Genomic DNA, 27,390 nt, shown 5'->3' with positions numbered 1-27,390 from the left:
GGACTGGTGCATATAATCTGTTGCAATGTTTTGCATAATTGGCATAATGTCCCCAAAAACATTCTTAAAGGGATAGTTGTTCCAAACCTATTTGTCTTTGTTCTGTGGAACACATCAGGTGCACATGTAGTTGTCAAAACCTATAGAAAAGGATGTTAAGAGGCAGAACATCAGTCACCATTCCCTTTCATTAATAGAAAAAGATGCAATGAAAGTGAATGGTGACTGAGGCTGTCAACATCTTTTGTGTTCAACAGAAGAAAGAAAGTCACATGTGTTAAAGAATGATGACAGAATATACATTAGTAGGTGAACTACCCGTGTAATTGTCCTAAAACTTTAGATTTTTGACTTTGGGTTCAAATGTGTCCTCAGCAATTTACTTGAGATTCATCTTTATATCATAGTATTTCATATACTTAATGTAAGTTCACTGATGGTATCATTGAACATCCCTTATATCACTAAAATATAGCGCAACAATCCTGACTCTGGTTTAATCATGTATGTATGAAATATATGATAAAAATGGGTACTACATAATATTACATCAAAAAGCCCTTATTACATCATATATACGTGATCTGCGAAAAACATTTGCATTTTTGGAAACATAAAATCTATATTAAAGTGTAACTCCCAATTAATGTTTCAATTTCAATGATTTTCAATCCAGTTTAGCCCAAACAGAGTGTCCAAATGATGGAGCTGATTTTCACAGATAACACATTTTCTCTTTTATCTGCTGGCACACAGTTAAATTATTTCAAAATATTGTCAAAACAACAACAATAGCAACAACAACGAAAGGATAATCAGGTAAATGTGGGCCAACCACTGATTGCTACGATTTTTTTTAAAAAGTGTCGACCACAGTGCACTGTGCGGAAATAAATACGATCATAAATAACGCGTGACATGTACCTGAGTGTCGACTCATAGCACCGTTTAGAGGGAAAGCACCGTGGGGGTCAAAGGTTACCCCTCACATTAATGTGTCTGCCGGTCTGCAGAGGTTCATAGTGCAAACAATCTTGTTTCTCCTGGGACGAGATCCCTTCTGTCTTGCTCTCAGCTGCTGTACTTCACACCGGCTGTGTAGTGAGGCTTCGGCAGGGTGGGCGGCTGTTTAGGGGGAGGCCTGAATGTCCGATGGGTTTATAAAAACAAAGACAGATTAAGAATAGAGTTGGGTAATTTTCTGTAGCCAAAGGTAAAGTGTGTGATTGCTGCACCATTAGCCTCACCAAACAGAATTGTAAAACACAATTTTAAATTATAATTTTATGGACTGTTTTCAAAAACGGGTATCCCAAATAATCAATCAATCAATCAATCAATCAATCAATCAATCAATCTATCTATCTATCTATCTATCTATCTATCTATCTATCTATCTATCTATCTATCTATCTATCTATCTATCTATCTATCTATCTATCTATCTATCTGTCTGTCTATCTGTCTGTCTGTCTGTCTGTCTGTCTGTCTGTCTGTCTATCTGTCTATTTATCTGTCTATTTATCTATCAATCTGTCTGTCTGACTGACTAACTGTAAATGTCTGTCTAACTAACTAACTAACTAACTGTCTGTCTATATATCTAAGTGTCTGTCTGTGTAACGAACTAACTAACTGCATGTGTGTGTCTGTCTAACTAACTAACTAACTAACTAAAGTATACAGTATGTCTGTTTATATATCCAAGGGTCTGTCTCTCTAACTAGCTAACTGTGTCTGTCTGTCTGTCTGTCTTGTCTGTCTGTGTGTCTGTCTATCTAACTATCTGCCTATCTAACTAACTAACGAACAAACTAACTAACTAACTAACTAGTGGGTCTGTCTAACTAACTAACTAACTAACTAACTAACTAACTAACTAACTAACTAACTGCGTGGGTCTGTCTAACTAACTAAGTAACTAACTAACTAACTACAGTATACAGTATGTCTGTTTAACTACCCAAGTGTCTGTCTGTCTAACTAGCTAACTGTGTCTGTCTATATATCTAAGTGTCTGTCTGTGTAACTAACTAACTAAATAACTATCTAACTAATTGTGTGTGTGTGTGTCTGTCTATCTAACTATCTGCCTAGCTACCTAACTAACGAAAGAACAAACTAACTAACTAACTAACTAGCTAGCTAACTGTGTGTGTCTGTCTAACTAACTAACTAACTAACTAACTAACTAGCTAGCTAACTGTGTGTGTCTGTCTAACTAACTAACTAACTAGCTAGCTAACTAACTAACTAACTGCGTGTTTGTCTAACTAACTGTGTGTGTCTGTCTAACTAACTAACTAACTAACTAACTAACTAACTAACTAACTACGTGTGTCTGTCTAACTAACTAACTAACTAACTAACTAGCTAGCTAACTAACTAACTGCGTGTTTGTCTAACTAACTAACTAACTAGCTAGCTAACTAACTAACTGCGTGTTTGTCTAACTAACTAACTGTGTGTGTCTGTCTAACTAACTAACTAACTAACTAGCTAGCTAACTAACTAACTAACTAACTACGTGTGTCTGTCTAACTAACTAACTAACTAACTAACTAACTAACTAACTAACTAGCTAGCTAACTAACTAACTGCGTGTTTGTCTAACTAACTAACTGCGTGTTTGTCTAACTAACTAACTAACTAAGTGTGTCTGTCTAACTAACTAACTAACTAACTGACTAACTGTCTGTCTATATATCTATGTGTCTGTCTGTCTGTCTGTGGAACTAACTAACTAACTAACTAACTGTGTGTGTCTGTCTAAATAACTACAGTATACAGTATGTCTGTTTATATACCCAAGTGTCTGTCTGTCTGACTAACTAACTAACTGTCTATCTATATATCTAAGTGTCTGTCTGTCTATGTAACTAACTAACTAACTGAGTGTGTCTGTCTAACTAACGAACTAACTAACTATCTATCAATATAAACTGTCTGTCTGTCTGTCTTGTCTGTCTTTCTTAAAACACATTTATTGTCTATATTATTCGATAAAAGCTAATTATATATATTTTTTATAGAAAATAATTTGCAATTTATGCAAAAATAATTTAACATTGTAAAAAATGTATTCATTAATTCAATGTATGAAATGCTTGTCCTTGCCAAACAGGCTGGTGTATTTGATTGTGTTCATACCTTCTGGGATGTGGGTGAGGAGAGACGTGTCTTGGGGTGACTGGGGTCGGGATGGGAGCTGGGAGTCGGACAGCAGACAGACTCTGCATTAGTCGGACATTCCGACCCAACGGATCAGCAGGTAGAGGCTTCTGGGGTGGACTGGGCTTCTCCAACGCCTATGAACAATAAAGGAAAACAGAAAGAAGCACACATGCAAACACACATCGCTTATAACTTTTTAAAGTGCATTTTGGTTAAAGGGATAGTACACTTAAATAGTTTCTGACCAACTCTTGATGTTTTAAAAGTTCTGTCCTATAGAGCACCAGAGGGCAGTAAAAGCAAGACTATCTTTACTGTTACATCATGAGGTTCATTCTGTGTGTAGTTTTACTGCTGCTGTCATGGTAATGCTCACGTGATGAGTGTCTACATGTGTTCCTAATCTACTCTTTGTAGGTGAGGTAATGATAACCTGCTACCTGCACAACATCTGCACCTCTTTCAATCATCTGAAGCCCTCTTCAACTTCACTGAGAGATCCAAACATGATTTCACACTTCAGTTCGCTCTGTCTTTTCTTCTTTCTTTTTTGCTCATCACATCTCAAGTGTTGCATGATTGCTGATGACAGATTCTCTTGGTTTTTGGAGATAAATTCGTGATAAATCTTGCATGAACATACTCTCATGCGTGTCCTTTCTAACGGTTCCCTTATGGAAAGTTTCGATGAGCTTAATCAGGGAAGGACTTAAAAACAGATACACTGATCTAAACCTATAATGAAACACAAAGAACTATATAGCCATACAAGAACCCTAAATGGCCAAAAATGGTGTTTGATAAGAACAGGGTTCTATTGCTAAATCAAAGAACCATTGACGAACCTGTATTTTTAAGAGTGCTAGTACTTAATCTAAATATATATAGGCTATTTTTAGCTGCTTTGATGTATTAGCAAAGTTTTAACATTTCAGTTCAGCTGTTTTTCTGTTTGCCCTTGAGAAAGGACATCCTTACTTATCCATTTGATCTTTCAGGGTCTTCTATAAAAGAGGGAAATGCTCTCATTTTACAAGCTAGGTTTATAAGGGACAAATCAACAAATTGCTTCACTTTATCAAAGAACAGGCAGGCGTTTGGTCTTATCTGGGTAACTGCAGTAAGGGTGATATTACCTTCCACAAATACTGCTTGCAAACAGTGGTATTAATCATATTGTAGTGTGCCGACTGGCTACGAGCTGTTTTAATGCAATTCAGCATTAAAATTGTGCTGCAGTCACATATATAAACCCGTATCTGAGACAGCAGGTGACCTCGGGTAATTAACATCCAGTGCTGGGTAGTAACTGATTAAATGTAATCTGGATTACATAATCGGATTACAAAACAGAGTACTTTTAATTCGATTCAATTACATTTTAAATTACTTGTACTCAGATTACAGTTACTTTTATGGATTAGCTGATTACATTTATTCATCCATCTAATTCTTCATTCCTAATCAGCCTACAGCTGATATACATTCGGTAAATCTCCGAGTGCTTTTGAATTTGGGTGGACTTAAACACAGAGACCTGATACTAGCCACCAGCCATAATTACACTGAAGTAATCCACACATAAATGCCAAACCGATTGCATTATTGCGGTAAAGTTAGTTTTAGTTTCGCGAATTGCTCTTGCACTTGGCTTAACAAATTTACATTAATGTGCTTTTGGGTCAATTTTTGAGACTGTGTTTTTTATGAAGCTGATTTACAAATATAACAGGTCTAATCCACACATGGATGGGGTTTGTAATGCCAAAATTGTCTGTGTAAGAACATTTTAAGTGCCTATTTTTATTTAACTCATAAACAGACACACATAGTTACGAGTAAAATAAACACTCATATAAATTCTCATATTTTGATCCATTGAGTCATTGTTAATGTTTCCTTTGATGTATTAACCGGTAAGCAACATTATATCAAAATGATAAAAGTTTATACATGATACATCAAATAAACAAGAATTAGGTCAGAAGTAATCCAAAAGCAATCAGATTAGATTACTTTAAACTGTAATCCAATAGATTACATTACTGACAACTGACTGTAATTTGATTCCATAATCAGTACCAGATTACAACTCAAAAGTGATCTACCCAGCACTGTTAACTTCTGTATCAAATACATCTTTCGGATCCTTCGGATTAGACGTTAAACCAAGGTTCTGACTCTCTGTGGTCATTATAAATCCCAGGGCACTTCTTGCAAAAAGTAGGGATAGTAGGTCCTGGCCAAATCCCCCCATTGGCCCTTCTCAATCATGGCCTCCAAATAATCCCCCTCCATTAATTGGCAACATCACTCTACTCTCCTCTTCACCTAGCTGGTGTGTGGTGGCCGTACTGGCGCACTTGCTGCCGTCGAATCATCCAAGTAGATGCTGCACACTGGGGGTGGTTGAGGAGATTCCCCCTAAACTGTAAAGCAGTTTGAGTGCCTAGAAATGTGCTATATAAATATAAGGAATTATTCATTATTATTATCTTAATTTTCCATTCTATTCATTGATATTATTGATATTATGGGATTTAAAAAATTTGGTACAGTAATTAAGATGGTTATATTTAAATAACACAGACAGGACATGGTAAAGATTGCTTAAGATAAATCTCTAGGTTAGAGAAGAGGACTTCACTCCAGTATATTTCCAGATGTTTGAGGTGTGAGAACATGTTTATGTTTAAACATCTTCTTGATAATAATAAATGTAATTTAATTTTTGGGTGAACTATCCCTTTAATAAAAAGCCAATGTATCCATTTATTTGCATTTAGTGTTTGCAAACTATGCCCGAATGCCTGAATCAATTCATCCATCCATCCGATCCATCCATCCATCCAACCATCCGTCCATCCATCCGTCCGTCCGTCCAACCATCCGTCCAACCATCCGTCCATCCAACCATCCATCCATCTGTCCATCCATCCATCTGTCCATCCAACCGTCCATCCAACCATCCGTCCATCCATCCGTCCGTCCGTCCAACCATCCATCCAACCATCCATCCAACCATCCGTCCGTCCATCCAACCATCCGTCCATCCATCCATCCATCCAACTGTCCATCCATCCATCCATCCATCCATCCATCCATCCATCCATCCATCCGATCCATCCAACCATCCACCTGTCCATCCAACCATCCAACCATCCATCCAACCATCCATCCATCCATCCATCCAACTGTCCATCCAACCATCCGTCCATCCATCCATCCATCCAACCATCCATCCAACCATCCATCCATCCATCCATCCATCCATCCATCCATCCATCCATCCATCCATCCATCCATCCATCCATCCATCCATCCAACCATCCATCCATCCATCCATCCATCCAACTGTCCATCCAACCATCCATCCAACTGTCCATCCAACCATCCATCCATCCATCCATCCATCCATCCATCCATCCATCTGTCAATCCATCCATCTAACCATCCGTCCATCCGTCCGTTCATCCATCAATTTTTTTTTTGCTTACATCACAATTTCTATACTTCCATTTGTGCAATTTCATAGTTTTGATGACTTTACTATTATTCTAAAATCTGGGAAATAGTAACAAAAATGAGCAGGTTTGACTGGCAGTGTATATGAAACTTTGCCATATATATATTCTGACAATCTGATGACCTTTATAGAGCGCAACTGTGCCCACTTACTATTTCTAGCTATGTCTTGGTTCCAGAAGTGTTTTTACCATTAATTTCTTCCATGGGGATTTTATAAAATCCTTCATAAAAGATTTGTAATTCATGAACCAATCCAACCAGCTCTGACGTGACATTACATACTTTGATTTGAAGCAAAAAATTATTTAAAAATCGGACAAAAAGACACAGGTGCAAGACAGTGTCCTTAACGTCATTCATACGTGAATGAACCACAGTCTTGTGAAAGACGTAAGTTGTTTATTATAAGCATAGTATCAAAATATTTAAAATATATTACAAAATATTCAGATATATGCAAATATGTAAGTAGTTTGACTCAGGCCTGGCTGCAGCTTTAAGATGTAAGTTGGGCCATAGGACCCTCCAGGTGGGCTGAACAGTTGGTGGGGTGGGTGTAGGTGTAGTTCTCAAGGTGGGCCAACTTCATGATTGGGTGGGCCAGGCCCACCCAGGCCCCCCTGTGGAGCCAGGCCTGAGTTTGAGAGTGTAGGGAGACCGACTCGATTGCGCCATGAAAGTGGGCAGTCTCTGAAGAGCTCCTTTGGCGCACTTTGCTTATGACGATTCTCTGAGTTCTGGCTTTTTTCTTTTCAGTTTCATGGGTAGTGTCGTTTTAACATGGAGCTCCAATATTAAAACACTAGTTTTAAAAGATAAAGTTGAAATAACGTTGAACGATTAATTCTGGAACCTGACTGTCACGTGCTGTTTCCATTTTCAAAATTGATATACTTACCATGGCAAATTTGCAGACGTTCTGGCAAGCCACGCCACGGAGGCCATTTCCTGGTGCTGGAGCGCAAGTGTGTGAGTGTATGTGTGCTGGCTTGGCGGCTCTGGGTGGAGACGAGTGTGTGTGAGGATGGGGTGGGGGTGGTGGTTTCAATGCCAGGCCAAGTGTCAACGGCAGCGGGTGAGAGAGGTGGACAGGTGGGCACGGAGATGGTCTGGAGACCCTGGAATCCACCGTCTTCAATGGAGACTGGGGCTAGAGAGAGAGAGAGAGATGTGACAAGAACAAAAGAAGATCTGTGTGCGACCTCAACAGGCCTAACTTCAAACAGATCTGCATCCTCTGTCCTATTACCGTTATGCATTATCAGTACCAAATACTACAGTCAAGCCTAATAAAAAACACACAGATACACTCATCTAGTTCAACTCCCTCACCACAGAGTGTCCAGTTCACAGCAGGGGTCAGTGACGGGGCTTTAAACACATCCTCTACACACAGATCTCACAGCTTTAACCACTGCTCTACAACAGACCAGAGATCCTGGATGACATCTAAAAAGAGGTTTTGCTTTTTATTAAACAAACCTCTGAGTGCAAGATGGGCTGCAATTGCAGTGACATTTAGAGTCGAGATAAAGGAGCGTTGTGACATGCATTTTTAGGAGTACAAAATTTGCGTCACTTCGTTTTGCATATTGCATTTATTAGTTGTATTACAGTAAACTTTGTCAAGTTCAATACTGTCCCTAATTGAGATTCCTCATTGATGCAGCTGTGGTTCCAAAACAAAAGTGATGTCATATATTAGTTATGGGAGTTTCTTCAACTCAACTGCACTTTCAATGTCCCTGGGGTTGATTTATATTAAAACAGATTCATCTTTTTTCTTTTTGTTATCTGAAGTTCACATTAAAACTGAATCGTAAACTTTTTACCAAGCCTGTATCATTTAAACTATGAAAATCCATTATGAAAATATAAATGATTACAAGTTTAAAACTGTGTAACTAAATAAAATGTGAAAGACCCCATTTCAAAATTAATTGTTGGAAAACGATTTCTTTAAATATTTCAAAAATCATCAATGCCCCACAGTTGTGGCATCATTTCCACCACACCAAACAATTTTTCCCCTAAAAAAGGCTTTTCAATAGTTAGTGTACTTGTTAACCTGTTGACACACCCCCTATTTGAGCACAAGCCATGAAAACAACATACCTTAAATGGTTGTATTTACGGGACCCTTTGGTGTTTGGACACAGTTGTAGTATCTTTTGAAAGAAGACACTTTGGGCTTTATTTCCCAAGTTTCAGAATTAATATATGTTGTTATTATTTAAAGTTAGAGAAGCTGAAGTTTATAGTAATGGAAATATTTTGTGCTGAACATGTTTTTATAATCTAAAAAACCAATAATAAAAGCACCAAGACAACCCAGAAATACAATGTTCTCAAAGTCACGAGTCTAAAGAAGTCACGTTTCAAATCTGAAGATGATTGAATAATAAATGAGGTTCCTGCAGCTTTAATCTCTGTAAAATCGCTGGAAGAGTTCAGAGTAAAATGAAGGCTCCGCCTCTCAAGACGACACTAAATCTGACGGCACTGTTCGACTATTATGAATAAAACTGCGCTGCATTTTTAAAAATAGACTTTGGAGACGGCTGGTTTTGTTTATGAGACTCTAATATTTAAGATCATAAACAGTTTTACAACATGAATGCTGCTCAGATTGCAGTTTGTTGAAGAACGATGATGAAAGTTAATTCTTTCAGGCGAGATCTCATGTAAACAACGGAGAATATATCAATATTTCTCAGATTTATCACTTTTATGGACAAAAAGAGCTATTGGATGTTTTTCACTGAACGCTTGTCATGGACGATTGACCCAAGTGTGTTGAACTGGATTCATCTGGCGATCGTGTTTTCATAATAAAGGTATGACGTCCCGTTTTGATATTGCATGTTTTCAATTGTACTCCAGCACAAATAACTCAATTACTGTTTCTGGAGCATTGCTATCATGAAACAGAGATCGGATATCAATGTTGAACCCTTCGACCTTTGAAAAGATGTATCATTTGTTAACATTAATTACATTTATAGACGGTAAATTATATATTAAATGTAAGCAGAGTGACATCACTATCGCATACGGGGGAATTGCGTATCAACAGGTTAACCAAGTGGACAAAAGTGTCAGTGAAGAGCATGCTTGAGATAAAATATGAGAGAAAAACATTGAAATATCAAGGTAAATATCACTTGTGAGCAGGATGTTTTTATTGGCTGTCATTTCCAAACTAGCCGTAAATGTACCATATTATGCAAAATATTGAAAATATTATTAAAATGTGTTTTACTATTAGGATGCATAAATTATTATATGTGATAAGAGCTTTACCAAGACAAACGAATTCTATTAAACACAGTACAGAATTAGAGATGTGCTGGAAATGACACTGTGGTGGGAATGTTCAAGACAAAAATGACTTAAATCTTCTGTGATGCATGTACGTACACTATTGGACATTGTTAGTGGACACATTAAAAAAACGCGTAAATGCATAGAGTTTTAAAGAGACTTTACTTTCAAGAAGTCCACATTGTTAAAAGTGCCCGAAGTTGAATAAAAACCAATCATATTTACTAAAAAACTCTTTAAATATAGACCTTATTCACAGCAGTGACATCTTTGATTTTTGATGGGAATGACAACGAGGTTGTGAGGAATAGACTTCAGTCTCTTCAATGGGCTGTACTGCAGTTTAAAGTGTTTTTGGATCGTTCCGCGGACAAAACATTGATGAAATATCTGTCCAAGAACATTCTGTATACAAAAAAACTCCAGACAACACGAGTTGTGGAAAATCAAATGTTATCTAGAAGTTTTTTACAGCTTTATACCATGCATGCCCTCAGCCTCATTGTCATTGCCATTAAAAATCCAAGATGGCGCTACCATAAATAAGGTCTATAGCTTCAATGTTGTTAGCTAGAAATTTAAAGTCTAACTGCGTGTTAAAAAGTATAGATTGACTGTAGTTTAGGTTCTTTAAATATGAGTATATTATGGCAAAGCAAGCAACAATTTTGAAGTAGCTTTCCCAATACTGATAATATGCATATGTATAAGTGTGTGCACATGCATGAAATATGTACATGAATACTGAAGATCACAGTTTATCTGTGGATTGCAGAAGGTAGACATATACACACCTTATATATGGTGGCACTTTGTGGTATGGCTGTAGCCTGGCATAGAGGAGAGGTTCTGTGCACAGAGTGTGCATGCCCAGTTGAAAGTGTGTGAACTGGACTGTTCAGTCGGTTGGGTCCCACAGACCTGCAAATGTTAAAAAACATTTGGAAAATTATCACGAAAAACTAAATTATGGCTATTTTTGGTGGTGAAAACTTGCAAATAAGTAAACTTCAGGAAGAAAATGACTGTGGACTCTATAAGAGTGTGCATAACATGGTAATAACATGATTATAAATGCGTTATTACACATGAACAGGTTACATACCTCAGTTTTTCGATGGTGTTCTTCTTATTATTGAAGAACAGGTTGATCAGAGTTTTTCTCTTAATACATGCGATTATTCCAACACATACTAGACACAGAAAGGCCACCAGGATCCCTACTATTACACTACTACTGTCTGCAAATACAGAGACGCACACACATATATGACAAACTCATCAGCTCATCAGCAGAGCAATTAAAATTTGTGTTTTTCAACCATATCAAGATTTTAGGTTGATATATTGTATTTGTACTGTGTTCAAAATACTGTGACTGTTCACCATTTCAACATTTAGAATGACATTTTGGTATTTTTCTAACAAGCAAAAAGACATAGCACAAATAAAAATAATTATACAAATAAAAATGAAAAAAATATGTTTAAATTAGTACCTGTTGGTCGCATTGGGCCGCTGTCCACACTACCTCCAAATCCAGCTTTATCACAGAACGGAGGAGCCCAGAGGACTTCACAGTGACAGTTCTTCTTATTATTACAAACCTACATATGACACACACAGCAGTGAGATCATCAGGCCATTTCCCAAAATGACTGAAATAATCCTTAGAACACTCTACTTGTCATCACGATAAGTCATCAAGATACAAAGGTGTGTGGGTTTGTTTTTAACATTGAAGAGGACATCTTAAAATCACTCAAAAGTATAGAGATACACAGTGTTTTCAGCTACACAAGAGAAATGGCCTGTTCTAGCTTATGAGTTGTTCTTTTTTAGAAATGGTGTTTCTCGGGGGTCTGGGTAACTCAGCGAGTATTGACGCTGAGTTTGAATCCAGGGCGTGCTGAGTGACTCCAGCCAGGTCTCCTAAGCAACCAAATTGGCCCGGTTGCTAGGGAGGGTAGAGTCACATGGGGATAATTCCCCGTGGTCGCTATAATGTGGTTCTCGCTCACGGTGTGGTGAGTTGTGCGTGGATGCCGCGGAGAATAGCGTGAAGCCTCTACATATGCTACATCTCTGCGGTAACATGCTCAACCACGTGATAAGCCACATGATAAGATGCGCAGATTGATGCTGTCAGATGCAGAGGCAAATGAGATTCGTCCTCCACCACCCGGATTCACTACGCCACCATGAGAACTTAAGAGCGCATTGGGAATTGGACATTCCAAATTGGAATTTTGGAAAGATTTGTCTACTAAAAACCGAGAGCGAGAACCACATTATAGTGACCATGAGGAGGTCACCCCATGTGACCCTACCCTCCCTCGCAACCAGGTCAATTGGTTGCTTAGGCGACCTGGCTGGAGTCACTCAGAACACCCTGGAACGCCTACTATACATCTAAACCTAAACGATAGAGTCATAAAAGCAAATGTGAGATGAAAAATGCAATAACTGAAGCAAATTCTCGGAAAGGAGGCGAGAATCGGCTTGCCAATATAAATAATAGTTTTAATGATAAACTTAAACAAAAGACACAAACACACACATGACGGTCAGCTGCCTGTAAATCTCTCTCAGTCGCACCACCTTCCGTAGTCGGCCTTTATCCCTCTCGGAGGCTTAATTAGCCTGATAAGGGACCGGGTTTGTAGAATCACCACCGGCCCCTCCCTCTGCCCGGTCACATTCCTCCCTCATTCTCTCAGGCTGGTGAGCCCCCGGCATGTCGTACACCCCCCCCCCCCCCCCCCTTTCCCTTTCCCTGATCTAAGCCCCGTCTGCCGGCAGGTCATCCCTGCCTTCCTGAATCAGGGAGGGACAGGGGGAGGGAAACAGAAATAATATAAAGGGGGTACTTCCTGTAACAGTGTAGTAGAACCCCCAAAAAAACACTGTGAAATTTTAGAGAAGGAAAAGGCCAACACGGAGCGACAGTGAGAGAGAGAGAGGAAAAAAAAAACCACTTCTCCGATACGCCATAGCTCCACCCTCTAACGGACGACAGCCATGCCTCCCCGGGTGGATCGGAGGCAGTCCTCCAGCCCCTGGCGGACGGAACGCCCCGCCACGTTATCGGGGAACAGAAGGGGTCTCCCCCGCCCCTGGTAGCGGCACTGACCGCTCCAGGTGGTCGGTTAGGAGCCCATTCTCCCCTAGCGGTCGGCGGCCGCGGCTGCTCCGTTGGGGTGGATGGTAGTGGCGAGAACTCTACTACTGTGTATCCTTCCTCATTCCCGGGTCTTCGGCACCAGTGTAAAGGAATTAAGGGAAAGGAGGGGCGAGAACCGGCTTGACAATATAAATAATAGTTTTAATGATAAACTAAGCAAAAGACACAAACACACACGATGGAGCAGCTGCCTGTAAACGATCTCTCTCTGTCGCACCACCTTCCGCAGTCGGCCTTTATCCCTCTCAGAGGCTTAATTAGCCTGATAAGGGACCGGGTGTGAAGAATCGGGGCCCCGCCCTCCGCCCTGTCACAGACTCTTTCAGCTTATGTGTCGACTCGTGTGCTTTTTCAGGACTCGTACCCTGGTCCTCCGCGTTCAAAGGCCGACTTTCATTTACTGTGAAAGTCACCAGAAAACTGCTATGATATGTAGAACAAGGCACGTAAAATATCTTTGCAAAAAATGTACAGTAGTTACACTCATGTGATTCTGGATATGAAACCAGGTTGTGTTTACAGTTACAGTTACAGTAACTTAATGTTTTTGTTTAGATTCTGTTGATATATTTAGTTTTATTTGTTATCCATTTGTTTTACATGAAAACAATGCTTGTAATCTGTTGCCATTATTAAACTAAATGATTAAAAGATCCATACAAATATTTGCTCTCATGGAAAACTGATTGTGTGTTCAGCGGTCTGCATGTCCTCCATTCTGTAAGCTTTAGCATGCACCTCCTCAACATCTACCAAAACACTTACAACACTTCCTCTTTTCTCCATATGGCTTTAAATATGAAGTGTAAAACAACCTTCTCTTCTCTGGTTCCGACTCTCTCCTGATGAGCTGCAGATGTTGATTTAAGTGGAACATCTTGATCTAATCTGAAGTTTCATTACTTCATTCACGGAGTTCAACTATCTATTTCTCACCCTCTCTTTGTCCTGTTTTACTCCCCTGCAACCAAGAAGTAACCCTGACCTTATCCTCAGAAAGATTGCTTTCTTTGTGAGCTGTTTTATAAAGTTGGGGCTAAAACACATCCACTCTTTCTGGTTTCTCTCCTAAATGCTTACACAAACCTCAGCTGGACTGTTATAAACATGCTTTCCCTAATTAAATGAAGATTATAAAGAGAGTACGCTTACACAGTAATGTAAATAGGAATGTGTAAAACTATCACCATACATTGATCATAGAGGTCCAAGGTCCAAAACTATCTTTTTGCAACACCCAACCTGTCATAATAATTAGTACGACATGGCAAAATTGAACGAGTTGTAAAAGAAAAATCAGCCTGATCTCACATCAAATTCGGCAAGTGTGTGCCGATTTTTCTTTAACCGAAATCGGTATACGTTGACCGAATTTGAAAACACTGCCTCCAGATACTAAAGCGGTAAGTGTTTCAGAGCATATAACAAGTGTGACATCCATTTATATCCAGGAGAGGTCGCCAGAAGCCAGTTTTAAAAGAATTGTTTTCAGCTGAACACGGTGTAAAACAGTGAAGAGAAATGCTTATTTTATTTAATCTACCGCCCCAAACAAAACCCAAATCTAACCCTAACCATTAATGGAGAAAATAAATGCAATGTTAGGGATAAAAATGCAACCTCCTTATCATGCTCATGCTCGTGATTGTTTATACAAATGTGATTACTTACTCATACCTTGTTTGAATGGGGATTGAACTGTGGTCTCCCATACAACAGACCCAACGCGCAAACAGTCGTGCCAGGAGGGCACTTAATTGTTGAGGAGCCGTTCCAAATATGTCAGATGGGAGATAGGGCATGTCAGTGATTCGGCATACTGTTGCCGATCCTAGGGTACCGTAACTTTCGGAAATAGCATATCAACTTCCCGTGTGATCACGTTGGAACAATAAACAAACCAACAAATGATTTTTCATCATTTTAACCCCCTACACAAACCCTATTACTTTATAGGAAAGTATCTTTTGTGTATCAGAGAAGGAAGAAAACATCAGGGTTTGGAACGAGATGAGGGACACGTATTGATGTGCATCAGCCATTTGTACTGCATAAATACTGTAAATATGGAATGAGTAACCATATTTGTTTCCATTCTTAAAATAAAGTGTGGCTAAAATGTGATTCCCTGTATTGTATCGATTTGAAGTTCTGTTTGATGATTGGTTGGTCTCTCTGGGAATAAAAGAGCCAAGTTGTACAATATCTTGTTGTCGTGAGACTATGCTTTCCACACCTGCTTTTTTGCCGTTATGGAAATTTAATGCTTTCGCTTTTTTCGTCACATATTTGTGACAAACATGAAATGAGTCAATCTCCATCTCTCAGTGAAGCTGTACCTGTCACAAAAACATGACACATCATGATTGCTTTTTCATATTTTTGTTTTGGTGGCTTAATGTGAGGAATATTCCTCATATGATTGTCCACATGGAGTTCTGGAGCAAAAAAGTACAACTTTAGGCATCCAAGATAAAGAGACCATCATTCTGAAGGTGATTGACATATTAACTGAAGTAGATGATCTTTATCTTCCATTATTGAGAAGATAAAGATCAGACTATTGTTCTTACAGTGGTTTTAAACCATTATTTACTCACCAAATTCAATTTTTACTTGCATTTGGCTCCTGGCGAATGTTCATTTTGGACCCATTTTCTTGCACTAACAGGTTTCACAAAAATTAAGATTATTTTTGCTAATAAGAACAAAGCAAGACACAGTGCCATCAAAACCGAACATTTGAAATGCTCCCAATACAAAGTCCCTCTTATCCACACCAAACAAATCCTGCCTTCACATATAACAGCCGTAGATGTAAGTGACTGTTCCACAGCATAAACATGATGAATGGCATGTTGAACTGAACGTAGATGAGGTTATTACAGCTAATTGATTAATCGCTCAGAGAGACAGTGAGAGTGATTGCTTGGTTGGCTACTGTTATTTCTGGAGTCCTAGATCTGTGGAGACTTACATTACAGAGAGAGAAAGACTTTATAAATGTAAAGGTTTTTCATTGGTTCTTTGCAGCAGTGACCTCTTAAGTGATATTTAAGTCACACATAAAATGTATGAATGTCATGGCATAGAGTAAAACATATCAGAGCAAGTGGCATTTATTTGAAAGAAAAATAGCACATGCACACTTTTCAAGCCAAACGATTCACAAAAAATAAGATAATTGGGATCAAAGTGATAAAACAATAGATATCGTATTGACAAAATTAAGACAAATAAAAAAAAAGTCACTTTGTTTTAGTGGAACATGTCCATAGTTAATGTGATGAACTACACCTGAGTGAACTTGAGGGGAACTGACTTCATATATCGACTAAATATCACCAAGACTCACCAGTTGATTAAAAGTTGCTGAGACAAAATGGCTAATTCTGAGAAAAGCTCTAGCAGCATTTGAGCGCATATGACATTTGCTTTGGTGTTTTGTAACAATGCAATGACATTTAGATATTTAAAATATGGCTTAAGAGCCTAAAACGTTTTGTGGCCACTTTTAAGTTCTTCAGATAAGTATATTGGTTTCTGGACTCTTTAAAGCACTTTAAAGCACTCTTGTAAAGAAATAAAGAATGTAAATTTTCTCACACTCAAATCATGTTAACACACATATTGTTTACGTCTTATATATTTATATATTATATTTATTTATATTTATGCATTTGGCAGACACTTTTATCCAAAGCAATTTACAGTGCACTTATTACAGGGACAATCCCCCCGGAGCAACCTGGAGTTAAGTGCCTTGCTCAAGGACACAATGGTGGTGGCTGTGGGGATCGAACCAGCAACCTTCTGATTAACAGTTTAGTGCTTTAGCCCACTACGCCACCACCATTTTTTTTTGTAGTCAATCACGATTAACTGCAGATATTAAAAGTTATGAAATTTGACACTATATATACTTATTTTCTTGTCAAAATTAATTTATTTCAATCTTAGGGAAGAAAACAAAACAATATGCAGCAATATAATGCCTTCCACAGTATAAAGACAATGCACTAAAATAGCACCAATTCATGTAACATTAAATATTTCTTAAAGTCTAAGTGGGAATTACATAGGTTGAATATTAATTTCAGTGGGCATTAAATCCCTTAAACTCGCATCCTCCACAATATTAACCTGCAAGTAGACTTTGGCTATCCACTTGTTACAGCAATCGTGAAGCTGCATTCATGATTCGTGTCAGAGTGTCAACGCCAGCATTGAGCGCTGCTTTGAACTCATCATAGACAGTGCTTGCAAACCAACACATCTCATTCTACAATTTGGTGATAGTTAAGATTTGGTGTACTTCTGTGGTAATTAAAATGTGCCTTACATTGAAAAATAGTACCATATGGGCATGTTTTGTACATGAAATAGCACTAAGAGCTCCTTTCTCCATCATTTTATCACCGACAGGAAGGCGCTGTCAGAGATTCTTTTATTTACATATACATTTATGCATTTATGCATTTGGCAGACACTTTTATCCAAAGCGACTTACAGTGCAATTATTACAGGGACAATCCCCAGGAGCAACCTGGAGTTAAGTGCCTTGCTCAAGGACACAATGGTGGTGGCTGTGGGGTTAGAACCTGTGACCTTCTGATTAACAGCCCTGTGCTTTAGCCACTACGCCACTACCACTCCAGTGAGGTTATTTACAGAGATAACACCCTCCGCGGCTCTATCACAGGAGAGAGTGTAACGTCAACTAGCGTGTGACGACAGTACTGCTCATAGACGCACGTTAACGGGACCGCCACGTTAAGCTGTTTTATGCTTTGCTTGTAGGCTCATCTTGGTACAAGGGCTCTGGTGCTTTTGTGTGTCTGTTTGTGGAATGTGCACCAGGGTAATGACTCCGGGTGTAATGAGCGATAGCGAGACTAACAGACCCAAATGCAGAGGAACAGTTCAAAGGATTTATTTACAATAAATATGAACAGTCACTGTGGATGTCGAGGATCAGACCGGCTGGCTGCTGCAGCGGGGAGGGATGTCTGGGAAGTGCGAACGCCATGGCCGGGCATGGGGCAATCCGTGAAGTGTGTGTTCATAGAATGAGTGTGTGCATTGTGGAAGTCAGGAATAGATTCATGGAATCCTCTTTTGAATCTTAGTTAGGTACAGAACGACGCCCAGCAGGGTAGGGCAATCTAGCTCCTGACACGTGGGCAAAGGTATCCTCCTTGGAAACCCAGCTGACATGCAGCGAACCGGAAGGCAACCACACACCCAACACAAGGGCAACCAACAAGAGACAGGAGACAGGACAACTAAGCAGAGAGAGTGAGGTTAGTTGCTTCACACCAAACGACAATCTAGCAAAGATTCTGAGAACATGAAGGGCTTAAGAAGGGAGTGAATTAGAGGAGAACAGGTGTTGCATGGCACGCTAATCAGTGGCATGAACAGCGGTCCACCGGGAACAATCAACGTTCCCATGGAAACACTGATCATGCATGCCGGCTGTGCCTGTGAAACATGAGAGAGAAAATAACAAAACATACAAAACAAAAAAACTCACCGGAGCCGTGAAACCAGGCGGACACATTACAAAGGTTCCGCCCTTTACAACAGTGTTTATGCTGTATTAACGGTAATTGTGATTAAAAAAAATGTATGTGTTCAAATGTTTTAATTAATCTGAATTCGGTGTAAATTCTGACAGCCCTAAATGTAATGTTTATGGACTTGCCCCATTCACTTGTATAGTAAGTGACTTATCGTTACCGGCAAAGGAAAGAGTCGAAATATCTTTTGTGGTAATCAACATTATACCACAAATGCTGTCAATTGAGGTTAACTTTTAACTTTTAAAACTTGGGTTTTAAAATCCTTTAAAAATATTCTTCTGTGGAATCAGGTTCAAAACCCCTTTTTGGTTCTAAATGGAACCTGTTATTTTGTTTTGTAGTCATCCACCCTTTATAGTTAAAATATGAACTCTTTCCCCGCCAAACACGGAATTTTCCGGGTTTTATGAAAAAACGCTTCCCCGCCAAACACAGAATTTTCCGGGTATCCGTGTTTTAGGTGGTATACGGTAAGGAAGACCTGCGCGCATGTTTTGAAAGAGTATGCAACTCTTTGATCAAAGAAACAGACTGCGATCGTCTCAAACGTGAAGTGGAACACCATACTAATACTAAAGCACTTGTTTGATAAAAATGCCTTTTTCTCAGCTTTTTGTCCGAAATGTTGTTTTTGACAAAACCTACCTCTGTTCAAGTGGCAATAAAAAAAGAACAAATGAAGATAAAATAAAATCATTTTATTTGCCTAAAAGCAGAGGCTCAGATCTTTATTTTGATATATAGCATCTTCATATATTCATGGAAGAAAATATTCTGCGGGCCATTAAAGTTTAGCGAAAATCGTCAAAAACCCTGGCGGTGGCTGGCAACTTTTTTAAAAACGCTGGCGGGGAAAGAGTTAATAGACATTTTTAATGGACTTTTATTTGAATCATTATGTAACAAAAAGTTGTTTATGTGTTTTCAGGACACACTGTAATGCATTCAGAAGAGTTATTTATGGCTGCAGAGTAATGTTGATTTGAATAGACAGTCGGATGGTTATAAACTCACCCCATGTCCGCTACACTTGGATGAGCAATCGTGAACTCCGAGCACGCTGATGTTTTGACACTGTCTGTTTATACACATCTAGAGAGCGGAGGATTGAAAAAAAATTGACATTAGTCCGGTTATCAATAGTCTGATTTAATTAACTAAATAACCCTAATTTATGATTTGCTCTTACCATGTTTTCAGCACACTTAGTGCCGGTGAGCACAAGGCCTGGATCCGGCATGTCATCTCCCAGGTACACATGAGTCCCACGGCAGAGGATACGTCCCCCCTCCTGCAGTGGTATGTTGGTTTCTATGGATACGGCGTTGGTGCCAATCACTGGCCGGCTGGCTCCGCCCTGACACTGGATCTTCCCGCATTTAGCATCTCTGTAAAACAGCAGAAAGTCACATATGCAGAATAATTTTTTCACTGGAATAAGGTCACTGATGACGCATTATTCTGCTAGTTTATGACAAAAGATTTGAGTATGGGTCAATAGTCAAAGTGATTGTGGCAGGGCGGAGGGCGGGGCCGGGTCGTGATCCTACGCACCCGGTCCCGTATTAGGCTAATTATGCCTCCGTGAGGGTTAAAGGCTGACTGCAGGGGTTCGTGCAGGAGAGAGAGATCGTTAGCGGACATGTCCGTCAGGTGTGTGTTTATGTTGTCTTTAAGTTTGTCATTAAAACTATTATTTATATCGTCAAGCCGGTTCTCGCCTCCTCCTTTCCATTGATCCCTTTACAGTGATCAGAATTACTGTAGGTCCGAACAACTCCATGGCAGAACTGCCAGGTGATAGTTCAAATAAAAATATAAATAAAATACATACAATTTAAATAAAACAAGATTAATTTTGTGCCCATTTTTACCACGATTTTGAACTGCATGTAAACACCTTATCCAGCATTCTTACCGGCTTATCCAACGTTTTGTGTGCATGCCTGTTTACGTTCTGACGTCAAAAGTAGAGAATGATCCGAAATGTCAAATCTTATGTAAATGTGTTTTTCTTGCATTGTCAGATTTTTTAAAGGGTAACTAAACCCCTGCTCAGAGTCTGACTCCACTCACTAGCAATATTTGAAAAATGCTGGAAAAGTGGGCAGACCCCAGCGGGGATAGAGGGGACGAAACGAGGGCGGGGCTGAGCGGGGGGGCGTGCACCTGAGACCCGTAGTGACGGATTAATTGACAGCTGCTGACAGACTCTAATATGGAGAGTAAATGGAGTGACGCAAGTAGCTTTGCCACGGAGCGGTCTTTTGAAGTCGAGGACTTTTCTCCCCCACCTTCACCTGAAGTGGAGGAGGGTGAATTGTCTATGGACACAGGGCCGGAGCCATATCAATTCGAGCCGCTGGCTCAAACTGCGGTTTTAACTCTCGCATCGCGATCGGCATCCGACGATGCTAGCGAAGCAGCCGCGCAAGGGAGAATGGGGCCAGCTCGTACCAAGGGCGTGGTGAGCTGGAACCTGCTTACGTCAGCTCTCACCGCTTACGTCACGAACTACCGCAAACAGCCAATAGGAAAATTCAACTGCAGTAGCCACCGTTCAACCTGAAGAGGGCAGCACTCAGACGTTTTTACACCATATATTGTAGAATTAAAACACTTTATACACAAATGTCAAAAAAATTACTTGAATCAATGACCAGTACTAATAAAGCCCCATTCTTACAGATCATTAACTAAAAAAAGTTGGTTTAGGGTTTAGTTACCCTTTAAATTGGCTGATTATTGTTGTACACGTAAACATGCTCATTGTTGCATTCTGTGTACTTCATGGCGCAACGCAAGTAAATGTTGCATTCTCAGCATTGCCACAAGGGGCGCTATTGCGGAAAACAGTGTAAACAGGCTACAGTTTACTCTTTATTCTCAACTACTGTCATGATGGAGCAACAGTTTATAGAAAATTACATTTATAGCTACTGTAGCTACCTGAATAACAACATATCCGGTTTAATGGCACAGGCATTTTACTCTTTCACCCCCTAGAGTACTGAGGTACACAAAACCGCAAGAATGCATGTTCAACAGGATTAGCATTAGCGTCTGCGAACTTGCATGGAGTATATTGCATGGAGTATAAAACTAGTAAACTAAACCAAAAAGTGATCAAACTAGACTCTAACATCTGTTGTCAACCATAAACAAACTGTGTGAGGAATGACTTAGTGGTTAAAATGAACTGAAAGGTTATAGGTTCAAATCCTGCGATAATTATGCTAAATAAAACAAAACAATAATAACAATGTGTGGAGCGGAGGGGGGCGGGGCCGGGTCGGAATATCGCGCCCGGTCCCCAATCGGCCTGATGAGGCACGCGAGGGATAAAGGCGGCCGGTGACGATTGTTCGAGAGAGAGAGAATTACGGGCATGTCCGTCATGTCTGTTTGTTTATGTTGTGTTTTAAGTTTCTTATTAAATTATTATTTATGTTGACGAGCCGGTTCTCGCCTCCTCTTGCCCATCCTTCAACTGTTTTACACAATGATAATAATAAATCACATTTGTAACATAAATACATGTCAAAATGCATCAAAGGTCAAAATATAAAAACATTAAGAAAAAAGCATTAAAAGCAAATTATAATAAAACGTTAAATTAAGTGAATTCACCTCTTCGTGTAAATGGAATAACTAATGTTTTGTAAATTGCTCTAATAGCTGAAACATCCCATGAGTTTCCCAGAAAGAGATAAATTAAATCTTTTCACAGCGCTGAAGTGAATTTTCTCTGCTGAGCACTGCAGTAATGGGACAGACATCTTTGATTCTAATGCAGCCAAAAATATGCAGACATAATGAACCATCCTCCTCATTTAAGACCAGTTACTGCATACAGAGGGCAGTTTCTCACACAGTAACATCCAAAAGAGAGACAGAGAGAGAAACAAAGACAAACAGAGTGCAGAAAGTGGCTCAGGTCCTTTTGGCCAAACTAAAGAGTCATTAGTGGCTGAAATATGCTCTTTCCCCGTCTCTCTCTCTCTCCATCTGTCCACTTCAGTCTTTAAAGTAATTACTTCAACAAGGATATGATCCGTGAAACTGTTAATATACCAGCCAGTCTGGACACAATTAAAGCAAAATATCTGACAGCTGACACCTGCACATGGAAATGAATGTGACATTATCAATAGAATTACTGTTCTTTTCTTTAAAGGATGATGTTGTTAATTGTCCGGCAATGTTGGAGTTCTTTGTGGATCTGTGCTTTTGTGTTAGAATAGGCAATACAGACAAAAAAAAGCACAGAAAGGGGAAAAATGGATACAATTTGAATTTAAAGAGATAAATACCTTCACAAAATAAATGACAGTCTAAAAAGTGAAGATATTTCTCTAAACGTTTCACTTTTCATTTTCTTGTGTAATGAAAACAACTTATAAATGGAGAGATTTTTACATCATTTTAGTTCAAAAGTAAATGCACACTAGTTTTGACAAACACATTTTAACCTCCTGAGACCCGAGCGGGACTGCGGTGTGCATTTTCCATTTCCCTTTTTGATTTTTAACTATTAGCATCTAATAAACATGCAAAAAACAACATTTATTTAAAAAATTTTCAAGAGAAAATAGTTTTGCTAAAAATGAAAGTCAACATATGTGGACAGCAGGACTAAATTATTAAATAATTTAAATAATTCCAAGCTATAGAAAGTTGGTTATTCCTGTTTTTGAGTCGTTATAGACATTACATCATACATTAGCATAATTAATTCTGATACATAGTAATGACCAGCATCATCCAATCACTGCCAATCATGTTAAAATAAAATTATACATTATAAATTGTGAATCTATGTACTGATTATCATCGTCCCATATCTGCCAAACATGTTGAGTGATCCAAACATCATCTGCAGCCTGAAACTGAACTTGTGGCAGAGCAGAACTGCGCACTGTCCCTTTAAGGATCCACCACCACCACCACCAACTAAAATGGCTGCTCGTCAGATTACCAGGTGTCAACGATAAAGGCAACTATAAGGTAAACAGGAAGATGGTTGTTCACGACAAAAAAGAAAAAGAAGAGAGATTTGAGACTGGTTACATTTACATTTACATTTATATTTATGCATTTGGCCGACGCTTTTATCCAAAGCAACTTACAGTGCTCTTATTACAGGGACAATCCCCCCGGAGAAACCTGGATTTAAGTGCCTTGCTCAAGGACACAATGGTGGTGGCTGTGGGAATCGAACCTACAACCTTCTGATTACCAGTTAAGTGCTTTAGCCCACTATGCCACCACCACTCCATGGTTAGAGGTGAAGTTGAGGTGTGTCAAGCTGATGTAAGGAGAAAGAAAGTTTGTTTCGTGTACTGGGATGTGGATTGCCTTTGTTTACTCTTTTCTTTATGATATTTGAATAATACACTTATGCTTTGAAATTTGATACACTTATTTTGTTATTGTTTTATTGCATGTAATTGGTGACTTTTAGAGCTATCTGGGACAGAGTATCCATGTTGACGGGCCTAAACCGGCCTGGCACCCGAATTTTTACTTATAATAATTAATTTAAATTTAGTACAGGGGCCGCCACCATTACAAACTGTAAATAGGTAGTTTGGATTAAATGCACTTAACTGCATAGAGAGCAATGGGTAGCTCCCTTGCGCCCTATTTAGTGAATGACTTAACCTTCAGTGCGCTGTCTGTCTGCACTGGTCTCAGAACAGATTGAAAAGGAACTTATTTTCATCCCAAATCCATATAAACCTCTGAAAACAAATTTGTTCAGCTTTTGGATGAACCCATTGATTCACAATGTGATAATGCACAGTAAACAGGATTTCTAAGGCAAAAATGTGCTTAAGTACACATTAGTGTGCATTGTGTTTAGCAGCGTGGCGTTTCACAATAAATCGCTCAAATAAAAAAAATGGCAAATCAGATGAAACTAGAGACTCAGATTTAATGTAAATACTAGAGACTCATATTTAATGTAAATAATTAATTATGTTTCTTACCAGATGTAGTTTTGTTGCTGTTTCTCTCAAAGACAAACTCCGCTGCGGTCAGCGCCATGTTGTTTTGTCACAAGACTGAACTGAAATCAGTCGGTTTAAATTGATTTAAATTATGTGTTGTGTATAGCGAAGCCAAAATACAATGTCCACGCATGAGTAAGCGGGGTCACGCGGGGTTAAAGCTATGTGTATCATTTTCCTGTAAAGTATTCTTAAACATTATTTTTGCAAAGGGTGCCGAAATGAATCTTTAAGAAACAGAGATTGTTACTTTTTATTGTTGTGTCTGTCAGTAGTATTTCATTTTAAATATAGTATTTTTTTTTATTTATGTAAACAAAGACACTGGTCTGCCAATACTGAACAATGTTATCCTACCGTGATTCACATTTTGCAAACAATCCCTTTGCATCTTTTCCACAATTCCCATATGGATCTCCAGCCGAATTCACTCTCTCGAAACAGATTCCTGGAGCTGGCTTGGCACCTGCCGAACACACACACACACACACACACACACACACACACACACACACACACACACACACGCATGCTCATAACCCATACTCATAACCACTTCACTTAACATGAAGATGTGTTGTGATCAGGTTCATTGAACACATTTCAAATAAAAGTGGTGTCATTCAGCATTGGTTTACAGTACAGATACCTCCAGTCCAGTGGGTGGCGCTGTACTCACCCTGTCCCCAGAGAATAATGCACTGCTGCTCATGTGTTTGGCAGATGCCGTTATAACAGTGTCCATCGACACCCTGACAGGTGTGTCCATCGTGCAGGTAAACATTAGCAGGGCAATGAGGGTCAGTGCCTGTGCAGAACTCCGGCAGGTCACACGAGTTACTGGATCCACGACATGGAGTACCGGCAGGCTTCAGCTATACACACACAAATATACTGTCTGTTATTAATATATCACACTGGAGTCCTTGAAGACAACATGAAAAGGCATTCACAAAAACAATAGACATTCTAATGTAAATTTACATTATAATGTACTGTGTTTTAGGCTATATTCTATTAGGATTCTGCATTGGTTACCATTACAGATTTGTATTGGTCCCTAATGGTATCTACTAGACATAACCAGTACAGATCCACAGGGACCAATACAGTTTGCATTAAAACCAATACCATTCCCATATTAACCAATAAAACCATTAGAATTTATGTGGGAGTTCCTATTGCTTTTTTTGTCAGAGACTAACTTAACATGCATGCAAATCCCATGCTGGTCTAGGCTGGATCACACTGGTTTGGAGCTAGTCTAACTGATGGACCAGCACAGCCACGTTGTGCACCAGCAAAACTTAGACCTGGTGCGCTGCAAAAATATGTATTGAAAATGGGTGTTTTTGTCTTATTTTCTAGTTAAAATATCTAAATATCCTTAAAACAAGAAAATATTATTTGAGAAACAGGCTAAAGTAAGATATTAAGTCATGTTTTCAGACCAATCTAACCAAATTTAGCAGGTTTATGCTTAAAACAAGAAAAAAACTATTTTCCAAAGGGGTACTACCTCAAATAAATATATATTAGTGCTGTCGATTTAGCGCGTTAATTCAGTGCGATTACATTTTACAGAAAAAAAACGCGTTACAAAATGAACGCAATTAATCGGAATGCCTCCGGATTGTATTAAGGAAGATTCCTGATAAATGCAAGCTTGTAGTACCACCCGTTTACTCCCAGAGGGCAGTAAGTGAGACTTCAGCTGTTTGAGCAACACACAGTTTATACAGTGAAGAAAACACGTTACGTTGTTGCGTTCAAAACACTTGAAGGAGCGCAAATTCAAACTAAGGGATCTCAAGATGTGTTTAAAGATTGAGGATTAAACTATATTTAACTTGACACAGTGACCTAAAAATATTATGTTTATGACGCAACGCACCCGAGACGCTACACAAGCATGTCTGACGCAGGTGTAAATTGAGGTCCTTAAACAAGCCCTCATAATAAATCTAAATAAATAAATATTTAAAGATAACTATGTAGTTATAATAATAACAAATCATTATATATTGAATAGTTATATATTGGCTTTCTCAGAAAATATTTATATATGCGATTAAATGCAATTAATTGCGATTAATTAATCGGGACACGAAGTAATTCATTCGATTAAAAAATGTTATCGATTGACTGCCCTAAAATATTTTTACAGCATTGGCATTTGCTCTTGTTATAAGCATTAACGTTCCTAAATCTCTGAAATCTTATTCTATTTTGCATCTCAAGTAAATTTTACATGCTTTAAGAATGGTTAGATATTCAGAATAGAAAATAGGGAAGGCCTTTTTTTTATTTGTATTTTTTCGCAGTGTGTAGCTGGTCAACGAACATGGTTTTTCCTGATAATGCTGGTTCATCAAAGATGGTTAAGCTAGTCAAAAAGCCTTGTTGGAACCCCACCACACCAACATCCCATTCAGTGCACCAGCATTCAAAAACACAACATACTGTACTGTACATGCTATGTGGGTATAATGAGGGCAAACTGTACATTATCCCGACTATTTCATGGCTACTTAACAAATAAATAAAATGCCATAAAATAATGATTTGAGTTGCAATTAAA

The 27,390-nt window shown here is 38.9% G+C and overlaps 1 protein-coding gene across 1 annotated transcript in view; it reads right to left on the bottom strand.

Moving 5' to 3' along the window:
- Positions 1 to 1,001: 1,001 nt before the first annotated feature.
- LOC127626889 (disintegrin and metalloproteinase domain-containing protein 12-like) overlaps positions 1,002 to 27,390 on the bottom strand; it is a 143,932-nt gene continuing 117,543 nt past the window's right edge. Inside the window, exons 14-23 of the mRNA XM_052102993.1 lie at positions 25,489 to 25,684; positions 25,167 to 25,275; positions 19,985 to 20,183; positions 19,810 to 19,887; positions 11,525 to 11,633; positions 11,132 to 11,267; positions 10,821 to 10,947; positions 7,601 to 7,852; positions 3,151 to 3,308; positions 1,002 to 1,141 (exon numbers count right to left, since the gene is read on the bottom strand). Of these exons, the coding sequence (XP_051958953.1) occupies positions 1,072 to 1,141; positions 3,151 to 3,308; positions 7,601 to 7,852; positions 10,821 to 10,947; positions 11,132 to 11,267; positions 11,525 to 11,633; positions 19,810 to 19,887; positions 19,985 to 20,183; positions 25,167 to 25,275; positions 25,489 to 25,684 (1,434 nt within the window). The 3' untranslated portion in view covers positions 1,002 to 1,071. The remainder of the gene's footprint in view (positions 1,142 to 3,150; positions 3,309 to 7,600; positions 7,853 to 10,820; positions 10,948 to 11,131; positions 11,268 to 11,524; positions 11,634 to 19,809; positions 19,888 to 19,984; positions 20,184 to 25,166; positions 25,276 to 25,488; positions 25,685 to 27,390) is intronic.

The sequence above is a fragment of the Xyrauchen texanus genome, chromosome 33 (assembly GCF_025860055.1).
Source record: "Xyrauchen texanus isolate HMW12.3.18 chromosome 33, RBS_HiC_50CHRs, whole genome shotgun sequence".
Lineage (NCBI taxonomy): Eukaryota > Metazoa > Chordata > Actinopteri > Cypriniformes > Catostomidae > Xyrauchen > Xyrauchen texanus.
The sequence above is the reverse complement of the archived record's forward strand: the minus strand, read 5'-3'. Positions and strand labels throughout refer to the sequence as shown.